The sequence below is a fragment of the Xenopus tropicalis genome, chromosome 1, assembly GCF_000004195.4.
Source record: "Xenopus tropicalis strain Nigerian chromosome 1, UCB_Xtro_10.0, whole genome shotgun sequence".
In the NCBI taxonomy this organism is placed as follows: Eukaryota; Metazoa; Chordata; class Amphibia; order Anura; family Pipidae; genus Xenopus; species Xenopus tropicalis.
This window is the reverse complement of record NC_030677.2, coordinates 70,549,974-70,570,594: the sequence shown is the minus strand read 5'-3', so window position 1 is coordinate 70,570,594 and position 20,621 is coordinate 70,549,974. Positions and strand designations below refer to the sequence as shown.

At 38.9% G+C, this 20,621-nt stretch overlaps 1 protein-coding gene across 2 annotated transcripts in view; it reads left to right on the top strand.

Moving 5' to 3' along the window:
* The window catches only part of sec24d (SEC24 homolog D, COPII coat complex component), a 51,702-nt gene extending 36,872 nt beyond the window's left edge, over positions 1-14,830 (top strand). For both annotated transcript variants that reach the window (XM_004911105.4, XM_002934248.5), the window contains 11 exons: positions 1,043-1,136; positions 1,884-2,000; positions 3,051-3,221; positions 4,340-4,436; positions 4,694-4,839; positions 6,395-6,533; positions 8,530-8,648; positions 9,763-9,942; positions 11,187-11,378; positions 12,115-12,204; positions 12,701-14,830. In XM_004911105.4, the coding sequence (XP_004911162.1) occupies positions 1,043-1,136; positions 1,884-2,000; positions 3,051-3,221; positions 4,340-4,436; positions 4,694-4,839; positions 6,395-6,533; positions 8,530-8,648; positions 9,763-9,942; positions 11,187-11,378; positions 12,115-12,204; positions 12,701-12,841 (1,486 nt within the window). In that variant the 3' untranslated portion in view covers positions 12,842-14,830. The remainder of the gene's footprint in view (positions 1-1,042; positions 1,137-1,883; positions 2,001-3,050; positions 3,222-4,339; positions 4,437-4,693; positions 4,840-6,394; positions 6,534-8,529; positions 8,649-9,762; positions 9,943-11,186; positions 11,379-12,114; positions 12,205-12,700) is intronic.
* The last annotated feature ends 5,791 nt before the right edge of the window (positions 14,831-20,621 follow it).

Sequence of the window (20,621 nt, the reverse complement as noted above, 5' to 3'; positions counted from 1 at the left end):
TAAAGTAATGTGTAAAGCAGCAGGCAAAGTTAGAAGAGGGTGAAAGGTTTGGTTAGTTTAAGGAATTGAAACCCAACCTCTACAGTCAAGGCTTTCATCCAGAAACCTTGCCAGCAAAACACAGTAGAAAATGCCATAGACCGTGCACCACCAGGTGGTGGTGAATTTAGGTATCTTCCTTATGTTAACTGGAACACACAGATCAGGAAGAAAGCAACCTACCTTATATTGCCGGCAGAGAAACAGGTTAGGGGGCTAAATAGAAGGAAGCACGTGTTCTGGCTATTACATTAGGCATCTATTTACCCCAGCTTTTATATATTACATTTTTGCCTAACCAACAGTATTGGAAATATCTTGCCACCTTAGGACTGACTTTTGGCCTTCCCACAAACTTGGGAATGTCTACAGCCTTAGGCCTTGCTCCACACTGCGTGTGCCTACACGCAAGTAGAAGCTATACTTGATAGTGCAGCTACAGGGAGATGATTATTAGAGCATATCCACTTCTCTCACTGTGGCTGAAAACCACAGGCAGAGAAGCCCATCACAAGAAAGCATTTTAGAAAACGTACTAAAAACAATAGCAATCTAGCACCATCTAGAGGCAGGACACACTCTCCAAGTGGTGTCTGCCCATGGTCTGACAAAATGTGATAACTTGCTGGCTGTATCTGTATTTTTTAATTATTTAGCTTTTTGTTCTGCAGCTGTCTGGTTGCTAGGGTCCAATTTACTCTAGTGACCAGTCAGTGGTTTGAATGAAATACTGGAATATGAATAGGAGAGGGCCTAAAAAGTAACATTTATAATAAAGTTGTATCCTTACAGAGCAATAATTTTTTGTTGTCAGTGAACCCCTTTTGATAGCTGGAAAGTAGTCCTATGATTCAAAAACAATAAAAAATTAAGACCCGTTGAAAAATTGATAAGAATAGGACATTCTATAACATACTAAAAGTCCACTTAAATGTCAACTATGCTCGAAACTGTTGTTGTTTAACATGTTGTTTCATCCCTAACCTTTTCCATTCTCGTGCAGTTTATTGAGTCAGATACCCGAGATGTTTGCTGATACTAATGAAAGTGAAACAGTCTTTGCTCCTATTATCCAGGCTGGCATGGAGGCTCTAAAGGTTAGAATTTTTTATTGATGTTGCTGTATTTGTGCAGAATTTATCAATGTTGCTATAGTACATACGTGTATATATATATATATATATATTAAAGCGATGTGCCACCCCTCTGGTAATATATATAAATATATATATGTGTGTAAATCATATATGTAGGGGTGCAGAGTTACAATGAATATATAAAAAATTATATTAAGCTGGCACACCCTATAAAAAAAATGTGACTGTTATTTTCAACACATTATACAAGAGTCCAACACTTTGGTTCTCATTAGGACCTTTCTCATATATATATATATATATATATATATGTTTGAATATCTATCCAGTGTATTTGGAGGACTGCACCCAGACACTTTAATTATTGTGGGTGCCTACCTTCTTGGACTCTATATATATATATATATATATATCAGGTGGATTTATGATATAATTATATATATATCAAGATATGTAACACTGTAATGTAACACTTTTATTTAAAACATAAGAAAATTTAGAGGGAATTCAGCAAGGGTTTGCATAAGTCCTTGCTTTATTTTGTACAGCCTACATTATATATATCCCCAGGACTCAGTCTTTATTAAGTTTATTATCATCATCACTTATTTATACAGCACCATCTAGCTACTTGCTATATATGACAGTGTTATGAAATTCAAAACATATTTTTTTTATTATAATACTTATTACTTATTATTTTGGCCCTGACATTTTGTGGTTTATTTTTCTTTTGAATTTAAACAGGCGTCGGAATGTGTGGGCAAGCTTTTTATCTTTCAGTCATCCCTACCAACTGCAGAGGCACCTGGGAAGTTAAGGAACAGAGATGACAGGAAGCTAGTAAATACTGAGAAAGAAAAGGTACTGACCATAATTTAAACAGCTTTTATGATTCTCTGAAATAATCATAGGATCTCACAGAAGATCAGTAAAATCAGCCTCTCACACATAGGTACAGGATCTAAAATGGTTCTGTATCTGTATATAGAAAAATTAAATAGTCATTTTATAACTGTTAAAGGAAGTTTTAGCAGTGCCTTTTTGCCCAGCAGTTTTGAAACAAATAGTCCATGTCTTCACACAGTTAGGTACCTTGATGCTCCAGATATGAGGGAAGCAAGTAAACATTGCATAAGGCTGCCAGACTTGGCTTTTATAAGTACTAATATAAGACACTAATTCGACGAAAAAACGGAGTAAAAAGCTGTGTAAAATAAATGGAAAAGAAAGATCGCCGTCTGAACACCAGATATTACGCCGTTATTTTTTACAAGTAAAAAAAATGCGTAAAAAATTAAGCCGTTTTTACATGCTGAAGCCTGGCGTATTTTCTCGCCATTTTTACACAGCATAATAAATATGCCCCTAAGGGGCATATTTATTAACATTGGAGACATTACTGGTGATGTTGCCCACAGCAACCAATCAGAAATTAGATTTCAACGGTCACCTACAAAACAAAGATCTGATTACTATGGGCAACATCACCGGTGATGTCTCCAGTGGTTATAAATACACCCATCAGTTTGTGTTTATTCAGGTGCAGTAACCCACAGCAACCAATCAACTGATATTTACTGGTATTATGTGGTCAGCTGTTTAAAAGCAAACATTTCATTTGTTTCTTTGGTTTACTGTACCTTGGAAAATGTAATGTCTTTTATTAAATGTGTGTTGTCTCTCCCCAACTGTGTGAAGACATGGACTATTTGTTTCAAAACTGCTGGGCAAAAAGGCTCTGCTAAAACTTCCCTTAACAGTTCTTTTGCACAAGCCAGCACTTTAGAACATTTGGGGCAGAAATGAATATTCTTTGGAAATGTGTTTTGCTTTAAATTAAAGTTTTAAAAACAAAATATATGACCTGATTACAAGGTTCGACTATAACTTATTTATCTTGTCTCTTCATAGATTCTTTTCATGCCCCAGAGTAATGTTTATGAAAACCTGGCCAAGGAATGTGTGGCAAATGGATGCTGTGTCGATCTCTTCCTTTTCCCTAACCAGCATATTGATGTAGCCTCCATGGGAATTGTGACAATGCAAACCGGAGGGACCCTTTACAAATACAGTCAATTTCAGGTAAGGGAATTACTGGAAATACTTTTTGTCTCTTTATGGAATGCATAGGGACTATGCAAGTTTTCAGGATAGAACTGCATCTGCATTCCTCACGCTATAGAATTTTCTACCTGCCCCATACATATCTAGTGTCAGGCCCAAGATTGGGTTAAATTACGCAAGAACATCACTTGGATCCTGTCAACAGAAATCTGATAAGCTTGGGGAACCAATGTACAATACAATGCTGTACATTAGACTTCCAAATTCTTTACATTTTATCATGTCTATTTATACCCCAATTCCCAATAGCCCCCACTGCTCCCTTATCTTGTCCAATCAAAGTCCAGTGTTCCCCTTGTTATCAGTTAATCTTTAGCGAAGCTTCTGATGCTTGACCTCTTAACAGGAGTCTGGACTTTCCAAAACATCATGTGACATCTGGGGTGTTCCGATAACATGGGGTGATGGTAAATGATTTAGCATGTTCTTAAAGTATTTGCAAATTAAAGGCAAACAAGCATTACTTATCTGTAAACAACTTACATTAAATGATTTAAATGGTTTCGCCAAACTCTAGTCACTTCAGGCCTAGAACATATCAGAAGGCCTTTACTTATTCACACTAGCTAATTCTGGGCAGCCATCAGTTTGCCCCTTACATGGACCAAATGAGGATGAAAAACTAAAATCAGTCTTTGTATGGCCAAAATGATGCAATTGTTTCAAGCCACAACTGAGCATAACCCATTAAGTCGGTGGGACAAATTCAAGTGGTAAAAAAATTCTGGCACTAAAGGTGGAGTAAAATATTGTTTAGACAGCACTCAACATCAGTTTTTACATTGTTTTTTCAAGATAAACTGGATTTATATATAAATATGATTTTACATATCTTACCATGCCATCTTACCATTAACATAATGCTTTAAAAGCTTTACAAATATACCTTATCTCTGAAATCATGCAACGTTGACAACAATCAAACAACAATTCATATAATTCTGTAGGAATTCTATTCAAGGATGTTATGAACAAAATAAATACTTGGAACCTGCATATAGGATTTGTTGCATTTCAGTGCCATCTACTGGTGACAGTGCTTAAAGTTCTGATTTTTTTGGATCCTTTATTTTTAGGTGCATACAGATGGCCAGCAGTTTATAAGTGATCTTAGGAAAGATATTGAAAAGCACGTAGGATTTGATGCAATCATGAGAGTTCGCACAAGCACAGGTAAACTTAGAGAAAAAAGTAAAAAATATGTTTGATTGTACCTTGATATGTACCTAAGATATGTACAGGGGGTTTCCGGATAATGGATTCCATACCTGTAATAGAACCAATATAGATGACTAAATTGCCTATATTTTCTTGTATGCCATTCAGATGAAATTCTGGTAAGATTTCTCCAACCCAGTCTAGCATACTTGTAAATAAGTAAAGAATGTGTGTTGCTCGTGTTGCAGTTATATACTTTTTGTTTTCCTCAGGTTTCAGGGCTACAGATTTCTTTGGAGGGATCTACATGAGCAATACTTCTGACGTAGAGATGGCTGGTGTGGATTGTGACAAGGCAGTCACCGTGGAGTTTAAGCATGATGACAAACTTAGTGAGGACACTGGAGCATTAATACAGGTATATTTACATTAATATCTCTATGCATATCTCAGGAAAAGGTGATGTACCGTGCTAGTTAGTCAAAATGTTTACAGGGTAATCCTTTTGAGATAAAAAATAGCAAAAGTAGTATAAAGGTGATACCTTTATTGGTCTCAGTTATTCTTTTATATCCCCATCTTCCCAGGCCCGGTGCCTTGGGGTTATCCTTGATTCTGCCCTGTCCTTCACTCCTCATATGCAGTCACTTATCAAATCATGTCACTTTCACATATGAAATATTTCCAAAATACGATCATTTATCACCCAAGATGCTGCCAAAATTCTTATTCACTCTCTTATAATATCTTGCCTGGACTACTGTAACTCCCTATTAATTGGCCTTTCCCTCCAAAGACTGTCCCCTCTCCAGTCCATAATGAATACTACTGCCAGGCTCATACACCTCTCCAACCACTCCTCCTTTGCCATGCCACTCTGCCAATCCCTGCACTGGCTTCCCCTAGCATCCAGGATAAAATTCAAACTAATGACTCTCACATTCAAAGCAGTTCATAACTCTGCCCCACCCTACATCTCTGAACTCATCTCTAGGTACCATCCAACCCGCTTGTTATGCTCCTCTACTGACCTGCTCCTCAACTCCTCTCTCATTCCCTCCTCACACACTCGCATTCAAGACTTTGCAAGGGCTGCCCCCCTTCTCTGGAATTCGCTCCCACAATCTGTCAGACTTTCTCCCAATCTCTCTGCCTTCAAGCGATCTCTAAAAATGCATTTATTTAGAGAAGCTTACCCTAATCTAGTTTAACATAACCTAAGTGTGCTGCTAAAAGCAATACCCTGTGCCACACCTCCCACAACTCTGGTCACGCCCATTCCCACACCTTGTGTCTCAACCCTTTCTCCTTGTAGATTGTAAGCTCTTTTGGGCAGGGCTCTCTTCACCTCTTGTATCGGTTACGGATTGCTTTATATGTTACTCTGTATGTCCAATGTATGAAACCCACTTATTGCACAGCGCTGCGGAATATGTTGGCGCTTTATAAATAAATGTTAATAATGTTAATAATATATCTCACTTATAGTCTTTATACACATATCTGACTTATACTTAAGTATTAAGTAAACTGTTTTTCTGCATATTATTAAGTCACATCAAACCTAAATGCAAATGTGACAGAAGTGTTGTGTGGGCATAAAACAAAATCCCGCTTTGAGCTGTTCTGCCTACTCCGCCTATTATGTTACATAATTTGTTCTTTAAAAAGTCATATAATGGGTAGTACTATCTGCTTTTTTAGTAGTTTAATGGGGTAACGTAATAAAAGGCACCAAGTTTTCCTAGGAGCAATAACCCATAGCAACCAATCAGAAGGTAGATTTTATTGGTCACCTGTTTAAAAGCAAACATCTTACTGGTTGCTATGGCTTACTGTTACTGGGCAAACTTTTCTTACATATGTGGTTAAGTATATAAATGGATCTTAGTGGTTTATGTGATGTAGATGTGGTGTATTGTGAAATTATTTAATATGTTTCATGCACTGGTTATACTGTGTTTGCATTTCAGTGCGCATTGCTGTACACATCCATCAGTGGCCAAAGACGTCTTCTTATCCATAATATCAGTCTCAACTGTAGCTCCCAGATGGCAGATATCTACAAGAGCTGTGAAACAGATGTCCTCATAAACTTCTTTGCTAAATCAGGTAAGGCTCCGAAAAGGTTTCACTGCCGATTCCTGCCATCATTCTGGTAGGTTAACCATGTTAATCTATTTTGTGTTGGTAAATGTTGGAAGTAAAGCCACTTTTATATGTGTATATTAAAAAGACACGGCCTTTAGTAAAACTACTAGACTTTGACACGTGCAGTAGGGACAGTAACTACAAGCCTAATCCCACATCACATTCTATATTTTAAAATGATTTTAACAGGAGAGTTAAAAATAAAATGCAGTAGCTACATAACTCCCCTGTCCAATAGTAGCTTATTCTTTAAAATTTGATGGCATTTTTAGGACTCAGGCCCTTCAACCATCTTGGCCATAATTGTTACAGTAGAACCAATACCCGTGTAGAGGTTAGAAAGATAATGTATTGTAATAGATTGGAAACACCCTATTTTCAACGTCTATTATTATATAAAGAAAATCTTTACTATACCAGCATGTACATCATTCAGAGTTTCTTGGTATTTGTAAAGCTTGCAGCCGCCATCTTGATTTTTCATGACTTCACTTCCCTCTGGGGCGGTATCATTATTGGCTTGCGTGAGCTTTGAGCGCCCCCCTGGCAACAAGGTTGTTATCCTCTCCGATGCGCTGTAATCAGCAAATATTATTGAGATAAGCAGTGTGATAAATACATTCTGATGCCTATTCTGTTTTGTTTTCTTGCTTTCATGATAATCCTGCTGTAAATATGTGTCCACATAAAGTTTTTTTCTGGCTGCTCACTAGGCAATCAGCCACTGTATAATGTAGAAAAATGAGTAGGGAATGCATTAGGAACATAGCCATCCTAGGAAATATAATGCTAGGAGCCTGTGAACAGTAGGCAAGCGCCTCCTGAAAGGCCAGGAAAAAAGATTGTGCTGACAAGAGGATGCTCACATGATGCTTGGTTTCCTACTGGTGGAGTGGATGATAGAGGAAGAGCTTTAGCAGCAGCAATGGCTGTTATCAGCCCCTGAAATGTACCCACCTCGTCCCAAGTACCAACAGCCTTCACTGAGTCCTGTCATTACCTGTGAGAGTAGTTTGAATGACAAGCTTGAAATATGTATTGTTTAGAGTCTCACCATGCCAAAGCAAACTGCAAATACTTCACAAGACTTATTTGGCAGGCTCTATGTGTGAATGTGCAATGATCATTCTGTGCCCTTCTGCAAACGTCAAAACATTAGTGTCATGCACAGTAGCTTTGTATGGCTTTGTATGATCCTGATCCATTAAATTTTTGTAAAAGAGGTTTTGTAAAAAAAAATTGTAAAATTTTTTTCCCCTTTGCTGAGAGTAATACTGCATATACTCTAGATTTTAAAATCCATGATTTGCATTTATCTCTTTGTATATTTTCATGTTTGTTGCTGAATAAGTATATACATATATGGGTGGCTATTGCATTTTGAAATGCCAATAAAGAATTGTGGATTTAATTCAGGCATGTCCAGACGGTAGAATTCCTATGGCTGCTGTTGGAATACAGCTAAAAAGGATACTGGAATTTGTAGTGTTTTAACAGCCAAGCTGTAACTTGGATACTCCTGCACTAAGGTGTAATAAGGAGAAAATGCTGATCACCCTACAGTAAAATGTACTGTAAGCCCTTGCACTAAGGCCATTTTCATAGATGCAATTTACAGGAAAATGAACCGTAACTGTGATAAGGCCTGTAAGGGGACTCTAAGGGCAACAGAGATGTCTCCTTAGGCAGGTTTATGAACAAGATTACCAACATAAACCAGCTTATTATTTTTAAATGCTATTGTTTATTGTTCATGTTGAAACATATATTGTCTGCAAACCTGCCAGGATATTAGGCACAACTGCTGAGATGGAATACAAATAAGGTAATAAAGTGAATTTGAATAACATTGCCATAATGATACTGTTGTCCTACAGTGATACTGTTTATAAAATCTGATTTGCTAAACTTAATATAAACATTTTTTATATCCTGTGTTGTCGTTGTTCCGCTTTAGCATACAAAGCAATGCTTCACCACCCTCTGAAAACAGTTCGTGATGTGCTGATTAGTCAGACGGCACATATGTTGGCATGCTATAGAAAGAACTGTGCCAGTCCTTCAGCTGTCAGCCAGGTGAGCACTTTAATTTGTGTCTTAAAGGAGAAGGAAAGCCATTTGGGCATTTTACTATAGATTAACCACATTAGTGCCACCTAGAACACTATATTTATTCTGCAGAAAGCTTTACTATACCTAAGTAAAGAGCCTTAGAAGCTCGCTCCATTTTTTTAAGATTGCAGCTGCCATTTTAGCTTGGTCTTGGTAGCTTCCTGCTACAGATTTAGCCATTGGAAGCTCAGATCACACATTCCTAAGGGAGGGGGGAGTAAGTTTTATAAATTCTTATGGGAGGAGGGAGCAGGAGAAGGGAGAGAACTGAGCAGACTTGTGCCCCACACCTGAAGGAGCCCTAAAGGAGAGGAAGTCTGATACCAAAGAACATGGTCTTTTGATAGAGGATTGTGAGTGCTTATGGCTGTTTTTTCATAGATGTTTCTGATAAAGCTTACTTAATATTTACCTTTCCTTTTCCTTTAACCTTGGATGGGGCAGATTGTGCCGCTGTCACTCTTGAATGAAACATGACATGCCCAAGTGTTATCCATAGGCCTTCGTTTGACCCACAGCCACAATGCCCCTCTCATTAAAAGTATATGGCCTGAGATCACCTCATGACAGGAAGCACAGTTGAACCTGTACAACAGGTCAATTGTGTTTTATATTCCTTATATATCCTTCTCTATCCACAAGCCCACTAAATTGACCACTCCAATTATTCACAAAAAAAACTAATGCCAGCTAGCTGCTCTGTCTGTGCAAACTGTGTCTGTGCAAACTAGGATAAGAAAGGGCTAAAATGTCCAACTTCCATGTTTATGTGACAAAAAGTCACGTGATTTTAAGTATTCCTTCTGAAAAAGACCAAATTCTGAATCAAATCCTGGATTTATTGCATCCCAAGTTCTAAGATCCATAATTTGCTATTGACACCAACCATCCACCTCTTATACAGGCTTAGAAACATCTGACAGTTTTATTTATTTAATGGCACTTGCTGGTATTGAAAAAACATTGAATTCCTGATGTACATTATTGACATGCCAGCTTTGTTATGCCTGGAAAGTTGTGCATTTATGCAGATGTTCCGGTAGAAAAAAAATCAACCCTGGAATGTCATCCTTTTCAGCTCATCCTTCCAGACTCCATGAAACTGCTCCCTGTATATATGAACTGCTTGTTAAAAAATGAGGTGCTGATTGGAAGTCCTGAGGTTCCCACCGATGAGCGAACATTTCAAAGACAGCTGGTTATGTGCATGGATGTGGCAAGCTCTCAAATATTCTTCTACCCACAGCTCCTACCAATAGTAAGTGAGGCCAGGGACTCTTTTCAAAAGGAAAACATCTGTTACTCATAGGAAAAACGCAGTAAATTATACACTGTTTACTATGTAAGAGCAGACTATACAATACAATAAGCAAGATATCAGCATATGCAAAACTATGTTTGTGTTTAGATAGTATATGTTGATTCAGGAAGAAATGGTTTTCCTTACTTAAGTGGCCGAAAGCTAAGTTGCAAGATAGGCAAGATATGGCAATTCCCTCTACTGCTCAAAGAGGCATCTTAAGCAAATGAATGTATTCTCAGGGGTTACAATTCGGGTGGGGCAACAGCAGCCAGGCCTAGAATCCTGAGCGACATCTGTATGCACAAACATCTTTTTAACATGACTGCATGAACAGAGGCAGACTGACATAGCAGTAGTTCCAGGTTCCCAGGCCTAGGGTGGCACAAACTTAGGGGCGGCATGCTGCCCCGCTGCAGCGCAATTTTGAAATTTTGCTCCCATACAGAGCCATGGGAACTTATCCCCACTGCTCCGTATGGGACTTTTACTGTTCACGCATACGCATGTGCGGTCGGCGGCGGGGGTTTCGGGTGTTCACGCATGCGTGGAGGGGGGGTGAAGAATGGGGGCGGCCTCGGGGTGCCCCCATTAGAAATCCGGTGCTGTGCATGCCTCTTTGTAATGCTATCCCTACTCTGAAAATGCACCTTGCTTGCGATGTGCCAGTACGCACAGTAAGGGCACAGAAGTTGTGACTATAATTTTCCATGTAGGGATGGAGTTACTTCTGGCATGCCAATGTGTGTGTCATTATTAATGGCATTGATTGAGTTTAATTAACTTGATGCAAGTAGGTAGCAGCTATTTAATGGCAAGCTGATACCTTTTATGATGCTTTGCGCTTTTGCACACTGGAAAAGACACCATCCCTCTTGTAAAAAATGTTAGCTTTAACTTCAGTGATCATAAATGAGCCTCGGTGAGGGCAGGATCTGGACAGTATCATTCGTGCGGCATTACATTGCACTTTCTTGTTTTTTTATTTATAAAGTGCTACTTGTGCACATTTAAACATTACACAGAAAAATACCCCCGGAATTTAGTGAATTAGTTCATGTTTCTAAAATTAATGTTTCAGCTGAGATACACCATTACTGTATAGTTATTTCAGTGTTTTATTCTAATGGCTATAACTACTAGCAAGTACATGGCATTGTCTGGTCACAACAGAAATATATGTATTTTTGTTTCTCATATAGCACACTATGGACTTAAAGGACGATACCATCCCCACGCCAGTTCGCTGCTCTGAGGAACGCTTATCTGAGGGTGGAATATTCCTGCTGGCCAATGGTATAAATATGTTCCTGTGGCTGGGCTTCAATTCGCCTCCAGAATTCATCCAAGGGATTTTTAATGTGCCTTCCTTTGCACATATCACACCAGAAGCTGTAAGTTTTTTTTCCCATTACCAACATTTACTAGCTGGTTGGAAGCAGCATATTATAATATACCCGTATGGGACCCATTATCCAGAATGCTCGGGTCCTGGGGTTTTCTGGATAAGGGGTCTTTCCATAATTTGGATCTCTTACCTTAAGTATATAAAAAAAATCATTTAAACATTAAATAAACCCAATAGGATTGTTTTGCCCCCAATAAGGATTCATTATACCTTAGTTGGGATCAAGTACAAGTACTGTTTTATTGTTACAGAGAAAAAGGAAATCATTTTAAAAATGTGCATTATTTGATTAAAATGGAGTCTATGGGAGATGGCCTTTCCGTAATTCGGAACTTTCTGGATAATGGGTTTCTGGATAAGGGGTCCGATACCTGTACAATATATTATGATTTCAAATGTGGGGTTTGACTTCCTGTTTTAAACACTGGGATTTTCTGATAATGCCTGTCTATGGGAAAACAGAAAAATATTTTCAGATATGTTAGTCATTTGTTTGATAAGGCTGAGATTGAGAAAAAAAAGTCTTAATACTTTCAATGAACCAGTATCTTATATTAAGTTCTATCATTTCCATTCTATGAAGCTTTTTATTTTGCTGCAGTGTAGATTAGAGAAATTATATTTAAAGGTTTTAGAGTTTTATTGATTTTAACTCTTAGGCATTACATATTTTAAGTTCTTACAGTACATTCCCATTGTCATCTGTTCTTTTATATTTGCAGACCTCCCTTCCGGCAGTGGACAGCGCCCATTCTAAAAAACTGAGGTCAATTATGGACGCCATTCAGAAGACATGCCCCTACTCTATGAAGGTACCAAATACAGTACCGAATTAAGCCAGTTTTCCTTGTAACAAATAAGCGAGCAGTCGATATGCAAGTTTATTCGATTTAGAAAAACAAACTTGAATTCACAAACTGGAAAACTGATAAATAAGCCCATAAGTGTATCTTGGAGATTTTTTAAGTAAAGGCTTTCTAGTTTAAAGTAGAACTTGTTAGCTTATTCTTATGTATATCATTTACATCAGTCCCTGCCCCAGTGGTGCTTACAATGTTACACACACACACGCACACATACATTGCACTTCCATCAGAAGCAATTTTAATCTGCCTCCATATTTTGTGGGAGGACATCTCAAAGGACCACGCAGATACAAGGGAAACATACATAACCTATGCAGATAAGCTGCATTGGTTGGTTTGCTATGGGTAACTAGATGTGGCAAACCCAAGACTATGGTATGGAAGTTATACAAAGTGAAAATACTGAACAATAATCCCATCTGTTAATGTCTTTCTCTTGCAGCTTATCCTTGTGAAACAGAAAGACAAGGCTGAGATGGGCTTCCGGCAGATGTTAGTAGAAGACAAAGGCCTGTTAGGGGGAGCTTCATACATGGATTTCCTCTGTTGTGTGCACAAAGAGATTCGTCAGCTTCTTACCTAATTGAGATACACAATGTTCCACAAACCAATGCAGAGAACATAAGAAAATTCATATGATACCAAAGCCTGATCTGCAATTCCTAGTCTGATGTAGTTTATACATGCTTTAATTCAATGAGAAATAAGAGGCTCAGGTAAACATTGTACAAATGATTTTAGTTTGCAGATGAACAGGAGACTCCAGCGTGATCTGTTTTGTTAGTCAGAAGCCCAAAACCGGTTCACTGTGACTATTCTGTATGATAAAATGGACACTGTGCACAAGAATATTCTATCCCACCCTTTCATTATGTCATTAACAATTTCTGTATAGAGCAAATAAGTGAAAGGTGAGTTATATTTATAGCCCACATATTTAATAGATTGTATGAAAGATGCCTCTCATGTGTAGCTGTTAGCATACAGCAACGAAGGCCTATGTAATGGGCTGGCTGCTATACAGAAGATGAGTATACGGGGCATCTACACAATGCTTTTTAAACAGCTAAGAAAAGAAAATTATATTTTGAACTGAATATTTGCAAACTGCATGGCAGTAATACTTGGTGCCTCTCCTCAGACTTGAGAGAATAACGTCTTGAGAGAAACTTGTCTGTTTCAGTGCCTGTACACAAATCCAGCCTGTTTTTATATAAATCTGTGCCTACGGTCAAAACATATTTGTTATAAACATGAGGAGTAACCCAGGTACTGTTCAGTGATTTCGACTCAGATCTAAATAGCCTTAGCAAATGTATTGTGATGCCGGCCAGATAAATAATAAAAAGGATCCTGGCATTATGGTAAATGAAACTAAAGGTCTGTTCTCATATAGGAGCACTCGAGGTGCAATTAGTTGCCAGGGGGGTGCGCATTGATTGATCCCCAACCTTTCACGCTGGGTATAAGGGTCCTAAGATTTTTTTAAATAAAGATTAACTCGTGCCTATTTCTAACTCTTCTGTTTTTTAATGTTGATAGTGGCTCTACAATACATTTTGTAGACATAGAAAGTGGTTTATTGTTTGCCGAGTCGATTTTCTGATGTTGGAATCACAGCCTCATAACTACTGAGGTTTCTTACCCTAGATCAAAAGCAATACAACTATTATTAAATACTCCATGCAACCTCCCTCCTTCGTGGCCCGGTATTACCCTACAGTACATTTCCCTATGCTCATGTTACAGCCCCCCTAATGTACCTGTGCTATACTTTCCATATCCAGTATTATTTATTTGTCTCCCTTACCCCCCATGTGAGAAATGTTGTGCCAAGCGCTAGAGTGGAGTTGGTGCATACAGTAATATTACAACAACAATAACAATAAATACAATTATTCCTTCTGTGCTATGATTTGCTAAACATATATAATTAAATAAAGAGGAGGTAAATGCTCAATATAAGCAGGGTGCCTGGCTTTAAAATGCTCATATCCTCCTCCAGCTGCAGAGCGCTGCTTTCACTCTACCGGTCTTTGCTCTGAAATCAAGACCAACTGCAATATGTTGAGAGCAGAGGAAAAACTGGTAGAGTCAAAGTTATGCTGTGCAGCAGGAGAAGGAAATAATTGGCAATGGGTAACTATGGGGCAATCTCATTGCTCTATATATTTAATCATTCCCATAAGTTTTTCTGTTTATACTGTGAGGCTTTGTCACTTTGTAACACTTTCACTTCCGCTACACATCTTGCCCCCAGTTTCTGCCTCTTAAGTACTAAGTTCTGGAGGTGTTTATAATGCTCATTTTTAGACTACATTTTTTTTAAAAAGATTGCCTTAGATTATGATTATCTCGCAGCTAAAATATTCTAAGTCAGATTAGGAGATAAAGGGACTGAATGTAAAATAAATGCACACAAAGATTATCCATGAATGAAAGACTGTAGCGTTATGTTAGAAATGGATCTAAATGTTCTCTGATGTAACCCACATGTTTTGGCTAATGTGCTCTGTTGTCTACATCAAATATCATTTCAATGTAAATATTAAAAAAGCAGAGTTACCAAAAATCAAAGCGGTCTTGGTTTTAATAAAGTTATATAAGATGATCTCTTACAGCACTTTATTTCTGCGGAAAAGACTTTTCAGAGCCCTATAAACAGCAGAAGTTGAGTTAATTAAAGGAACAGTGCTTGTTGATCTAGATTTGCAGAAACCCTTTTTTTTAGGTCTTACACTGTCCAATGTTATGGTAACATGTTATTTAAATCTGAATATTCTGAGACCGGAGCAAAGGGAGAGTAATATGCGGTAAGTAGCCAAAAGTCACTATAGCAGTGCTGTGCTTTATGCTCTAGAAGCGCGTGTGAACCTAAGGTTACCTAAGATCACTTGTTATAAATGCATGTTGCAAGCAGTATTGGACTGGGGTACATGGGGCCCACCAGAGAAACTCACCCGAGGGGCCCTCGAAACACATAAGCGCATCTGCTGCTGCTGCAACTATAAACACCACCCTTCTCATCCTTTGATACACCTCCACTCTATGTATTCAGAAAATCAGGGCTTTCTCAAATATGGAATGCACCACAGTGCCATATGCCATTCTTTTTATCCTTATTATCCACAGACAGGTGAGTAAGGTTGCTGCAAAAAAAAGGCAATTAACATATTAACCCCAGACATGCCAATAAGATCACTCCATAAATGTATGAGCACTCCATTAACCCCTGACATGACATAAAGATCACTGCACAAAATGGCTTATAAGCACAGTAGCCCCAGATATGCTACAAAATCACTTCAAAAATTAACAATGAGCATATTAACCCCAGACATGTTAGTAAGATCAATGCAGAAGATAGACAATACGCATATTATCTCCAGACATGCCAGTAAGATCACTGCAAAATGGATGAACGCTCCAGCGTGGCAGGGAAGTTTGGTGGGCCCAGAGGTGGGTGGCAATCAGCACGTGGCAACCAGCAACTGGCCAAGCAGTGGCTAGTCAGGGGGGGGCCTGCTGCGATCAGTGTCGGACTGGGGTGCACAGGCCCACCAGAAAACCTTGGACATTAGGTCCACTCTCCCCTTCTCTGTTCACTCACTTTCTTTAGTCTCTTAATGACTTTTTACAAAATATTATCTATCCATTCCTTCGTTTCTTCTGTTTCTTCTCATATAGAATTGAGTAATGGCCATTGTATAGGCATACAAGGCAAATGGTTGCTAGAGGGCCCACTGACACCTGGGCCTACCGGGAGTTTTACTGGTATTCTGGTTGGCCAGTCCGACACTGGCTGCTATTTTTCATGGTATACCGGTTGGCCAGTCTGACCATGGTTGCAGGGCTGCACTGATTGCCTTTAAATAAAACTGCATGCAGTGCAGCTCCCTATATCTTGATATTCTATTTGGGGCCCCCGAGTTTTCAACTGATATGGTAACCTTATCCTAACTGGATGCTGCCCATCAGAGAGAAGAGGAAGCAGGAGGCTTTGGCTCAGAGTAAAGATGTAATTTATGGGCTGCCCCAAGTTAGTTACAGGGCTACCCAAGCAGGTTGAATATAATAAGAGAAGGAAACAGTCAGTGCTTAGGGAAGTAGAGATAATCTGCACTGAAAATGGGGAACAACTTCCTAACCAGGCAACTCCCTAATATATTTCTTACACAATAGGAATCATTTACAATGTGGCAGAATGTGCACTGCACTGTGTAACTGGCTGCAGGCCTTGCAGCACAGAGAAGTGGCGCTTCCCCTAGGGCAGGGATCCCCAACATTTCAATGTAAAAAAAATGACAGTGGATGACATTTTGGGGGCGGGTTGGTGATATCAAGGGACGGGGCTAAGACATTGCAATTGGCTGATTACTGCATCACTCACTTTACAGTTCTGTCTGTATTTCCATATTTGGAAACTGGGCTGTCTAGGTAAAACCAGACAGGTGGCTACCCTAGCTTGCCCATTGACTGCGTTAGTTGCTGCACTGGTGAGGGACAGTAGAGGGGAGGCATGTCCATGTCCCACCTACTACCCATCCACTAACTTGCACTTCATTCAGATACTGCTCTCTGTGATGAGTGCTGGATTCTTGATCTGAAGCTTGGTGCAGAGTGCAGCATTCTTAGACTATAGGCCCACTCTCCAAACTATTTTTCCTCCTTTCCTCACCCAACCTCTTTATTCTCCTAGTCTTTTATTTACATGCTAGCGTCTATTCCTCCATCTATTTCTCCTCTTTCTTCCCATTCGCAAATAGGGAATGACCATGAAACATGCCAAATGGTCAGGAGCAGGAGGGCCCACTTACACCTGTGCCCACCGGGAGTTTTCCTGGTATCCCTGTGGGCCAGTCTGACATTGATTGTGGCACTTTGCACACTGCATTTTGCCTTGCAAATGACCCTTCTACTCTCCTGTTTATTGAAAACAAATTGACTTTGGAACACTAGAGCATTGCCTATTCCTTGCCACTAGATGGCATGCTGCTACTTCTTAAATGAATTGCTGAACGCTTGGCTGTTCCTCTACCAGAACCTTTTTATCAACCCCCGATTTAAAAAAATAAAGCAAAATAAAAAGCTTTAAAGCTATTTGGCCCTTTTGTTTTTTTGGGGTGTTTTCTAGTGTAAACTTTGAATATGATGGCATTGTATAATTAGAAAAGTTAGAAATGTTCTGGCTTGGGACAGGGAGTCACAGTACAATATATATGTGTGGTTTTTTTATTGGGATCTAGGAGGGTTATTTTATTAATGTTTGTATTCTTTATTTGGTGATTTGATTTTTGGGCAGCAAAAATCATGAATTTGAATAATGGTTTAAAGAACTTGATATTTATTAATCAAAAAACAAAAACGTGAAAAAAATTGAACATAATACTTTGGGAACTAAAAGCTTCCGAGGTCATGTAGAGATCAATGGGCGCTGTCCTAGGAAAAATATCAACTATTTAATCAATTCGAGAATTTTTTTGAGCTTGTTGACCTTTTAAAAATTATATGAAATGACACAAATATGAACAGTGATAAATATCTCCCTAATTGGCAGCTGCTATAGTGGAGCCTTTGCTACAATCCTTATATAATCTGCCAACATTTATTTTAGACACTGAGGTAAATGCTGGAAACCCATTATCCAGAAAGTTCCGAATCATGAAAAGGCCATCTCCCATAGATTCCATTTTAATTGAAAAATGTTTAAAAAAAAAAAAAATATTTCCCTTTTCTCTGTAATAATAAAACAGTACCTTGTACTTGATCCCAGCTAAGGTATAATTAATCCTTATTGGAGACTAAACAATCCTATTGGGTTTAATAAGTTATTTAATATTTTTTAGTAGACTTTAGGTATGGAGATCCAAATTACAGAGACCACTTATCAGGAAAACCTCAGGTCCTGAGCATTCTGGATAATAGGTCCCATACCTGTACTTTATGGCTAGGCTAAGTCTGATTTCCAACTATGATTCCTACCAGCTTAACTAATGAAATACAAATCTTTCTATCAATTGGTTACACCGGTAATTCTACTTTAGTAATAATGGGCAATGTGGAAGGAAAGTGTTATCACCAACTTTTACTTCCTTGCTTTATTTCCTTCAACTGAATACCAGATACAAGTAAGGGTGAAGACGCACAGAGCTACTAGTAGCACTTGTCATGGCTATTAAAATAGACAATGCTGATCATTTACTGATAACTGTCTCTATGTGTGTTTTAGCAGAGGCAATTCTCAATATTGTCTATATTTAGTAGCCATGAAAAAGTAGCTGCTACTAGTAGCCCAGTGTGTCTTCACCCTAAAGGTTACAGTGGCATAACAACTTGCACTAGCCGATTCGTGGCCGGTGTTTATCAGCAGGCTGTGTATCAGCCATGTGTGGCTTGAACGGTAAGCTCTTTGGTGCAAGTGGAAATCAACCCAGTTACTTAGTCAGAAATCTCATCTCTCTTTAATACAGTTCAACAGATGCAATTTCTGAGTTGCCTTGAAGACCTTCAGAGCTTATTTGATATGCAGACAGTTGTTCCAGCTTCACTCACGGATGAAACGTAGACAGGCACGAGGCCTGCGAATGAGCTGATGAATGGCAGCCAGAGAAAGATAGTATAGAGAGGCAGAAAGTGAAAATATGTTCTCTATCTGGAGGCCTATTATGCCGTCAACTATGTCAGGCATGATTTCTTTCATACAAAGTAACTCCTAGAGAAAGCCTTAAGGCATGTGAGTGAATAGTGGCAATGGGAGAGTGATAGCACCACTTGCATTACCTCTTAACTTACCCAGCCTTGTCAAACTCAGGCATTGGAAAAAGGAGAAATGTACATTTAACACATTAGCTGTGTGTAGCCATTGCTGTCGATATGTTTGCACATCATTTCTCTACACATACTGATTATCAGATCAGAGGAAAATCACAAGAGACAATCTGTGTTTTGCATTGCTTGATATAAGATCTGCTGCATACACTCCCTGGTCAAGGAATTAAGCCAAAAAAAAAAAAACCCCAAACACCTATAAAAAAAATGAACCAAATTGCATTGGGACCCTCCCCCATGTGACTGGATTCTTAGCAGAAGCTATCAGAGCAGGGTGGCTGGCTCCTGGTGTTCCCAATAATGCAGTGGCCCAGTCAGTACTTACATATAAGGCTGATGCCACATGTGGCGTTTTTACGCTGCATATTTTCTCAGCCTAAAAACGCCACACAAGCCACACAGCCCCTGACTGTGACGTTTTTCAGCCTAGTACTGGTGACGTAGAAAATCCCGTTTCCCATGGTGCTAATAGTACAAAATAGTAAAAAACGCCATGTATTTCAGCTAGGTCTGGCAGCTGCCTTTGTGTATACATAGGAATAGCTTGCTTTGCAAATACTGGCGTATTTAAGCCAACGCTTGAAATATCCGTGCTAAGGCGTTTTCTAGCATATTTACGTATTGTGTGGTTTGCCTAGAGTCTTTTCAAGTTATTTCTATGGATGATGATATCGGGCGTTTTTCAGCCGCTGAATTAGAAAATACGCAGCGTAAAAATGTCACGTGTGGCATCAGCCTAAGAGTTTTGCTTCTGGTTTGGAGCAGTAGAACGCTGATGATTACACAGGGCTGTGAAATGCTGGGTTGAGGGAACAGAGGGTAGTTCCTTATTGTCTCTGGGTGTCAATTAAATATGGATTTTTATAGCACAGCGCAATATTCTGCTGTCTATATGGTTTTATGTCACTTCTTATACCCCTTACCTCCCCAGCTCCTTTGCTGGATTTACACAGCAAGTCTCTGGTGGCTGCTAGGGAGATATTTTTCTATTACAAAAAATGTTACCTAATATATGGGAACCTGAGGGCAGCCCCCAAAGCTGTCACTCTAGTGATGAGCCCTCCGGTGCCTCTCCCTCTCTCTATAACAGTAGAGTTGCTATGTGTATTGGTTATTTTGTTGGACATTCTAAATTATTACATTCGAGTTTTTGCACTTAATAAACAAAAAAATACCATCTGCCCCTGCTGATCATAAACAGCCGACCCGTGGCTTAACCCCCTGCCACAGACACATGAATTCAAGTCAATTCAAGTACAGGTATGGGACCTGTTATCCATAATGCTTGGGACCTGGGGCCTTCTGGATAAGGAATCTTTCAGTAATTTGGATCTCCATAACTTAAGTCTACTAAAATAATCATGTAAACATCATTTAAACCCAATAGGATTGTTTTGCCTCCAATAAGGATTCATTATACTGTAGTTGGGATCAAGGTACTGTTTTGTTATTACCGAGAACATGGAAATCATTTTAAAAAAATCAGAATTATTTGCTTATAATGGAGTCTATGGGGGATGGAATTTGTGTAATCC